This window comes from Rana temporaria, chromosome 9, assembly GCF_905171775.1.
Source record: "Rana temporaria chromosome 9, aRanTem1.1, whole genome shotgun sequence".
NCBI classification, from domain to species: domain Eukaryota; kingdom Metazoa; phylum Chordata; class Amphibia; order Anura; family Ranidae; genus Rana; species Rana temporaria.
The window spans coordinates 9703246-9711726 of record NC_053497.1 but is presented as its reverse complement, the minus strand read 5'-3'; the positions used below and the strand labels follow the sequence as shown (position 1 = coordinate 9711726).

Below are 8481 nucleotides of genomic sequence, written 5' to 3'. Positions count from 1 at the left end.
TCCTAGACCAGCCCCCAAACTCATCCCGGACCAGCCCCACAAACTCATCCCGGACCAGCCCCAACCTTATCCCCGGACCAGCCCCCAAACTCATCCCGGACCAGCCCCCCAAAATCATCCCAGATCAGCCCCAACCTCATCCTGGACCAACCCCCCAACCTCATCCCGGACAAGCCCCCAAACTCATTCCAGACCAGCCCCCAACCTCATCCAGGACCAGCCCCCAACCTAATCCCATACCAGCCCTTAACCTCATCCTGGACCAGCCCCTAACTTCATCCCAGACCAACCCCCAACCTCATCCCAGACCAGCCCCAACCTCATCCCGGACCAGCCCCCAACCTCATGCCAGACCAGCCCCAACCTCATCCCAGACCAGCCCCCAACCTCATCCCAGACCAGGCCCCAAACTCACCCTGGACTAGCCCCAAACCTCATCCAGGACCAGCCCCAACCTCATCCTGGACCAACCCCCCAACCTCATCCCAGACCAGCCCCAACCTCATCCCGGACCAGCCCCCAACCTCATGCCAGACCAGCCCCAACCTCATCCCAGACCAGCCCCCAACCTCATCCCAGACCAGGCCCCAAACTCACCCTGGACTAGCCCCAAACCTCATCCAGGACCAGCCCCAACCACATCCTGGACCAACCCCCCAACCTCATCCTGGACCAACCCCCCAACCTCATCCCAGACCAGCCCCCAACCTCATCCCAGACCAGCCCCCAACCTCATCTCAGACCAGCTCCCAACCTAATCCCGGACCAGCCTCCAAACTCATCCCAGACCAGCCCCTAACCTCATCCTGGACCAGCCCCCAACCTCATCCCGGACCAGCCCCCAACCTCATCCCGGACCAGCCCCCAACCTCATCCCGGACCAGCCCCCAACCTCATCCCGGACCAGCCACCAACCTCATCCCAGACCAGCCTCCAACCTCATTCCTGACCAGCCCCAACCTCATCCCAGACCAGCCCCTAACCTCATCCCATCATCCCAGACCAGCCCCCCAAACTCCTCCCGGACCAGCCTCCAACCTCATCCAGGACCAGCCCCCAACCTCATCCCTGGATCAGCCCCCAACCTCATGCCAGACCAGCCCCCAACCTCATCTCGAACCAGCTCCCAACCTAATCCCGGGCCAGCCTCCAAACTCATCCCAGACCAGCCCCTAACCTCATCCTGGACCAGCACCTAACCTCATCCCGGACCAGACCCCAACCTCATCCCAGACCAGCCCCTAACCTCATCCTGGACCAGCCCCAACCTCATCCCGGACCAGCCTCCAACCTCATCCCGGACCAACCCCCAACCTCATCCCATACCAGCCCCCAATCTCATCCCAGACCAGCCCCTAACCTCATCCTGGACCAGCCCCAATCTCATCCCAGACCAGCCCCCAATCTCATCCCAGACCGGCCCCCAACCTAATCCCAGACCAGCCCCAACCTTATCCCCGGACCAGCCCCCAACCTCATCCTGGACCAGCCCCCAACCTCATCCAGGACCAGCCCCCAACCTCATCCCAGACCAGCCCCCAACCTCCTCCCGGACCAACACCCAACCTCCTCCCGGACCAGCCCCCAACCTCATCCCGGACCAGCCCCCAATCTCATCCCAGACCAGCCCCCAACCTCATCCCAGACCAGCCCCCAAACTCACCCTGGACTTAGCCCCCAACCTCATCCAGGACCAGCCCCAACCTCATCTCGGACCAGCTCCCAACCTAATCCCGGGCCAGCCTCCAAACTCATCCCAGACCAGCCCCTAACCTCATCCCGGACCAGCCCCCAACCTCACCCCAGACCAGCCTCTAACCTCATCCTGGACCAGCCCCAACCTCATCCCGGACCAGCCCCCAACCTCATCCCGGACCAGCCTCCAACCTCATCTCGGACCAGCCCCCAACCTCATCCCATACCAGCCCCAACCTCATCCCAGACCAGCCCCAAACCTCATCCCGGACCAGCCCCAACCTCATCCCGGACCAGCCCCCAACCTCATCTCAAACCAGCCCCCAACCTCATCCCGGACCAGCCCCTAACCTCATCCCAGACCAGCCCCAACCTCATCCCGGACCAGCCCCCAACCTCATCCCGGACCAGCCCCCAACCTCATCCCGGACCAGCCCCCAACCTCATCCCGGACCAGCCCCCAACCTCATCCTATACCAGCCCCCAACCTCATCCCAGACCAGCCCCTAACCTCATCCTGGACCAGCCCCAATCTCATCCCAGACCAGCCCCCAATCTCATCCCAGACCGGCCCCCAACCTAATCCCAGACCAGCCCCCAACCTTATAGCCGGACCAGCCCCCAACCTCATCCTGGACCAGCCCCCAACCTCATCCAGGACCAGCCCCCAACCTCATCCCGGACAAGCCCCCAACCTCATCCTAGACCAGCCCCCAACCTCATCCCAGACCAGCCCCCAACCTCAACCCGGACCAGCCCCCAACCTCATCCCGAACCAGCCCCCAACCTTATTCTAAACAAGCCCCCAAAGCTCATCACTGTGTCCCTCTGCTCTCCTCCTCTCAGCACATAAAATGATTGGCTCCCTGTGCTGTATCTTCCACTCACACTCCAGCCCTACTGTACAGAAACTGCAGGAGGCTCATACAAGGCCAAATATACAATATGTATACTGCATGCATTTAATAAATACAATATATACATTTATATATATTTTTTAAACTGTTATTAATATTTATCAATTTAAAAAGAAAACTCAGTAAAAAAAAAAAAAACTCTCCAACAACCAGTCCACTTGACTATTAGTTGAAGGATTACTTTTGTATAATCGCGGCTATCAAGCAACGCTTTATTTTTAACGTCAAAATAACTGTCAACAGCTGGTAGTTTATAGGAAAGTCGACCTTTCATTTCTAATGAGCGCGCCGCAATAATCTAGTGCAGTGAACCAGGTACATTGAATAATTAATTACAGAGAAAGAAGAGAGGCGCGAGAGAGAAGGATGATAATTGTATACAAGGTTAACAGCTGGGGAGGTCCGCTATAAGATGTATATATAGCACCGCATGAATAATCGCGCAAGGTAATTACGTGGCTGGTCCGCCAAGCTGGGAGACGCGTGATAGAAGGTGTGAAAATAAACATAATACCTGCACTGAAAAAAACAACTTATTTTTCATCAATTATTTTCCCATTATCGGGAAAAATTACAATTATATTTTTTTAACCACTTCTCCTCTGAAACAATCTTTTTTTTATTTTTTTCACTTTTATGGTAAAATCAGCAATTTTTTGGGTTAGAAATTTACCTAAAAGCCTCAGAATATTATACATTTTTTTTAACCACTTCCATACCGGGGGGCACTTATACACTTTCCTGCCCAAGCCAATTTTCAGCTTTCAGCGCTGTCGCAATTTGAATGACAATTGCGCGGTCGTGCTACACTGTACCCAAACAATTTTTTTTATCAAATAGAGCTTTCTTTTGGTGGTATTTGATCACCTCTGCGATTTAAATTTTTTGCGCAACAAATAAAAAAAGAGCTAAAATTTTGAAAAAAACTAAGGGCCAGATTCACAGAATAAATACGCCGGAGTATCTGCTGATACTCTGGCATACTTTCAAATTTGCCGCGTCGCATCTTTATTTGTAATTCACAAACAAAGATACAACGGCTTTTGGCTAAGATCCGACAGGCGTACGGCTTCGTAGGCCTTCGGATCTTAGGATGCAATACTTCGGCGCCCGCTGGGTGGAGTTCGCGTAGTTTTCCACGTCGGGTATGCAAATGAGCTGTTTACGGCGATCCACGAAGGTACGCGCGTTGGTCGCATTCTCTTACGTCGTCGCTAGCCGGCTTTTCGCATCGCAAAGTTACGGCTGCTATTTAGGTGGTGTAACAATAGACAGCCCATGTTAAATTATGGCCGTCGTTCCCGCGTCAAATTTAAAAAAATTTTTTTTGCGTAAGACGTCCGGGAATACGAAAGGATGTTACGCACGTCACTGTTCAAAAAACACGTTGGGGCGCCATAATTTCGCGCAAAGCACGTTGGGAAATTTCCTAACGGAGCATGCGCAGAACGTTCGGCGCGGAAACGCGCCTAATTTAAATGTTACACGCCCCATTTGAATTGGGCGGGCTTGCGCCGGACGGCTTTACGATACGCCACCGCAAGTTTACACGCAAGTGCTTTGTGAATCAAGCACTTACGGCGAAAACTTGCGGCGGAGTAACGTAAAGGGGGTACGTTACACCGCCGTAATTGTTTGTGAATCTGGCCCATAGTTTTTCTTTGTTTCTGTTAATTTATTTTGTAAATAAGTACCTTTTCTTCTTCAATGACGGGCACTGATATGGCTGCACTGATGGGCACTGATAAGGCAGGGCTGACGGGCACTGATAAGGCGGCACTGTTGGGCACCGATAAGGTGTCACTGATGGGCACTGATGATGGGCACTGATAGGCGGCACTGATGGGCACTGATAGGTGGCACTGGTATGCGGCACTGATGGGCACTCATAGGTGGTACTGATGGGCATTCATAGGCGGCACTGATGGGCACTCATAGCTGGCACTGATGGGCACTCATAGCTGGCACTGATGGGCACTTATGGGTGGCACTGATAGGTGGCATGGACAGGCACTTATAGGTGGGCACTGATGGGCACACATGAGCACTGATAGGTGGCACTGATGGACACTGGTGGGTGGCACTGATGACACTGGTAGGTGGCATTGCTGGGCATCACACATTTTGTTTGTGCCATGATGGTGCCGGTCAGTGCCCATTTGTGGGCACTGATTGGCATATGTTATGTATACATTTTTACATGTGGAAGGCCATGGGAACTTACCTGGCCATCCACATGTTGGGCACTTCCCTGGTGGTCCTGGGCGGCATCCTGGTGGTCCAGTGTGGGCATCCGAGGGGGGGCTGCGCTGAGAAAACAATCAGCGCAAACCCCCCCTGTCAGGAGAGCCGCCGATTGGCTCTCCTCTACTCGCGTCTGTCAGACGCGAGTGAGGAAGAGCCGATCAACGGCTCTTCCTGTTTACATCGTGATCAGCCATGATTGGACACGGCTGATCACGTGGTAAAGAGCCTCCGCCGGAGGCTCTTTACTGATCTACCGATCTTTACCGATCTCTTTACTGAGATCGGTGTTGCGGTGTGTCAGACTGACAACGCGCGGCGGCTGTTATCCTGCAGGACGTCAATAGATGTCCAGTCAGGATAACACAACCACTTTCCGGACGTCGATATGCTATTGACCGGGCGGGAAGTGGTTAAAGTAAAATTAACCACTTGCCGACCGCCGCCTGTAGATTTACGTCGGCTGTGCAAAGGGACGTACCTGTATGCCCCTCTTTTGAATTTGCGGCCATGCGGGACGGGGGATGCCTATATAAACAAGGCATTTCCTTGTTCTGCCTAGTGATAGGACAGTGATCTACTGGTCCCTGTCACTGGTAGCCCAGTCCCCCAGACAGTTAGGCCTCATGCCCACGGACGTTTTTTCAGCCACTTTTATGAGCGTTTTTTTGCAACTTAAAAACGGCTCTCCATGTTAGCCTATGGCCTCATGCCCACCATGACGTTTTTGAGCTGTAAATGGCTGAACCGTTTTTAAGCTGCAAAAAAAACCAGGACCAGTGTGCTCTAAAGGCTCTAGAGGTAGAGCTGTAAAGATGCCGGCAAAGGGTGTTAAACGCGATTTAACGAGGCTTAACGCTGTGTTAAGCCTTGTCCGGTGTTTCTTTCTCTATTCAAAATCAATGGTTCCCTATGGGAGCCCATTGATATGAATAGAGGTCGCACCAAGATGATCCGACTTGCGGGGGGGACTCATATGCAGAGAATCTTGAAGAGGAACCCTGCAAATTTTTTTAAAAAAATTGCGTGAGGTTCGGCCCCCAGGATGATAGTAGACCCTTCGGTCTGGTATGGATCTTAAGGGGAATCCCCCACACCAAAAAAAAAACGGCGTGGGGGTTCCCCCAGGATCCAAACAAGTCCCTTATCCGAGCACGTAGCTCGGCAGTTCAGGAAAGGGGGCGAGCGAGCCCCCCCTCCAAGACCATACCAGGTCACATGCCTTCAAACGTGGGGGGGGGTTGGTGCCAAAGCACCTTGTCCCCATGTTGATGAGGAGAAGGGCCTCTTCCCGACAACCCTGGCCGTTGGTTGTCGGGGTCTGCAGGCGGGGGGCTTATAGGAAACTGGGAGCCCCCTTTAATAAGGGGGCCCCCAGATCCCGGCTCCCCACCCTATGTGAATGAGTATAGGGGACATCGTACCCCTACCCATTCACCTGGGGGAAAAAGTGTGAAGAAAAAAAACATACTAGACAGGTTTTTATAGTAATTTATTAGGCAGCTCCAGGGGTCTTCTTCCGACTCCGGGGGGGTCTTCTTTCGACTTCGGGATCTCTTCTCCTCTCCAGCGTTTCTCCCGCTCTCCAGTGCCTTCTCCGCGCTCTCCGGTTTTTCTCTTGCTCTCCGGTGCTTTCTGCCTTTTGCCGGGCCCCTCCGCTATTTTTTTCCAGATTTTTTACTAGCTGCGGGCCGGTCTTTCCCGTCGTCTTCTTCCCTCTTCTCTTCCAATGTTGACTCAACCATCTCTTCCGCTGTAATGCCGTGTGCCCGGTCCGCAATGATTTTTATAGGCATGGGGCGTGTTCACCGGGTGATGTCACCCAGCGACCCTGCCTCTTATGACGTCAAGCGCCAGGAGCATGATGGGACTGTGACGCCATAAGAGGCGGGGTCACCGGGTGACATCACCTGGTGACCACGCCTCATGCATATATATAAATCGTTGCGGGCGTGACTGGGTTCCCACCTTTGAGGATCCCAAGCCTTACTGCTGTTCGGTGGGGAGTCAGTCTGAGGAGCGCCATTGAGAGGCTGGCGATCCAAAAGGGCCTGGACAAACCACCGGGGATCGAGATAGCCAGACACTGAGAGATTGATCACCTGTCAGTCGGTACCTGGGCGACAAGTTGAAGGAGATCCAGGCGTAATTTATCCAAGGAGGTATATCTCCAATTCAATCCAGAGAGGGCTTGTGGCAGAGGTATCTTTCTGAGGCTCACCGAGGAGGGTCTGTGGCAGAGACTTTTTCCTCAAGTTCAAGTTCACCAAGGAGGGTCTGTGGCAGAGACTTTGTCCTATAATTGTCCGAGTGATACTCCGGCTGCCAGGTCAGTGAGAGAGGCCTGTCCGGAACTTTATCTGGTCTTGTAGGGTTTGTAGGGCCCAACTTTGTAGGTTTGTAGGCCCCCCTTAGGATAGGTCCCACCTCTCAGTTGCTGTGAACTGGTAATACCACTCAACCCCTTTTAGTTGGTAGGGTATAAAGATTGTGGAAGGAGCTTTGTGTGGTCTTCAAAGAAAGACTTCTGGTAGAGCAACACCTAAAAGTTCCTTCTGGATATCTTGCCAGTAAAGGCTCTTCCTGTTTCAAGGTTATAAGCCCCCCCTTAGTATAGGTCCCACCTCTCAGTTGCTGTTAATGCGGTAATGCCACTCAAACCCCTTTAGTTGGCATAGGTATGGTGGATGGAGCTTGTGTGGTCTTCAGAGGAGGAAATCTGGTAGAGCAACACCTGAAAGCTCCTTATCTGGATATCGTGCCAGTAAATCCACTTCCTGTTTCAGGTTTGTAGCCCCCCTTAGGGTAGGTCCCACCTCTCAGGTGCTGTGAACTGGTAATGAAACGCAAAGCCCTTTTGTTAGTAGGGTACAAAAATAGTGGAAGGAGCTTTGTGTGGTCTTCAGAGAAGGAATTCTAGTAGAGCAACACCTCAAAGTTCCTTCTGGATATCTTGCCAGTAAAGGCTCTTCCTGTTTCAGGCTTGTAGGGCTCTCCTTAGGGTAGGTCCCACCACTCAGTTACTGTAAATGCGGTAATGCCATTAAAGCCCCTTTCATTGGCAGGGTATAAGTATGGTGGAAGAAGCTTTGTGTGATGTTCAGAGGAGGAAATCTGGTAGAGCAACACCTCAAAGCTCATTTTCTGGATATCCCACCAGTAAAGGCATTTCCTGTTTCAGGTTTGTAGCCCCCCCTTAGGATAGGTCCTACCTCTTAGTTGCGGTGAACTGGTAATGCCACTCAAACCCCTTTTGTTTGTAGGGTATAAAAATTGTAGAAGGAGCTTTATGTGGTCTTCAGATAAGGAATTCTGGTAGAGCAACACCTCAAAGTTCCTTCTGGATATCTTGCCAGTAAAGGCACTTCTTGTTTCAAGGTTCTATGGCCCCCTTATGGTATGTCCCACCCTTCATTTGCAGTGAACTGGTAGTGTAACTTAAACCCTTTAGTTGGCAGGGTATATGTATGATGGAAGGAGCTTTGTGTGGTCTTCAGAGGAGGATATCTGGTAGAGCAACACCTCAAAGCTCATTATCTGGATATCCTGCCATGTTATGGTGGAAGGAGCTTTGTGTGGTCTTCAGAGGGAGAAATCTGGTAGAGAAACACCTCAAAGCTCTCAG

General features: G+C 52.4%; 1 protein-coding gene across 1 annotated transcript; it reads left to right on the top strand.

Moving 5' to 3' along the window:
- The first annotated feature begins 345 nt into the window (after positions 1 to 345).
- Positions 346 to 2278, top strand: LOC120914397 (vegetative cell wall protein gp1-like). Its single transcript, XM_040325091.1, has 2 exons — positions 346 to 1141; positions 1467 to 2278. Exons 1-2 carry the CDS (start codon positions 346 to 348, stop codon positions 2276 to 2278), a joined length of 1608 nt encoding a protein of 535 aa, XP_040181025.1.
- Positions 2279 to 8481: the final 6203 nt, after the last annotated feature.

Excerpts from the sequence above, each read along its gene's own strand:
- LOC120914397 (XM_040325091.1), top strand. The coding sequence starts at position 346 with ATGCCAGACCAGCCCCAACCTCATCCCAGACCAGCCCCCAACCTCATC. Across the intron at positions 1,142-1,466 it reads AGCTCCCAACCTAATCCCGG|CCCCCAACCTCATCCTGGAC; the intron begins GCCAGCCTCCAA and ends TCCCCGGACCAG.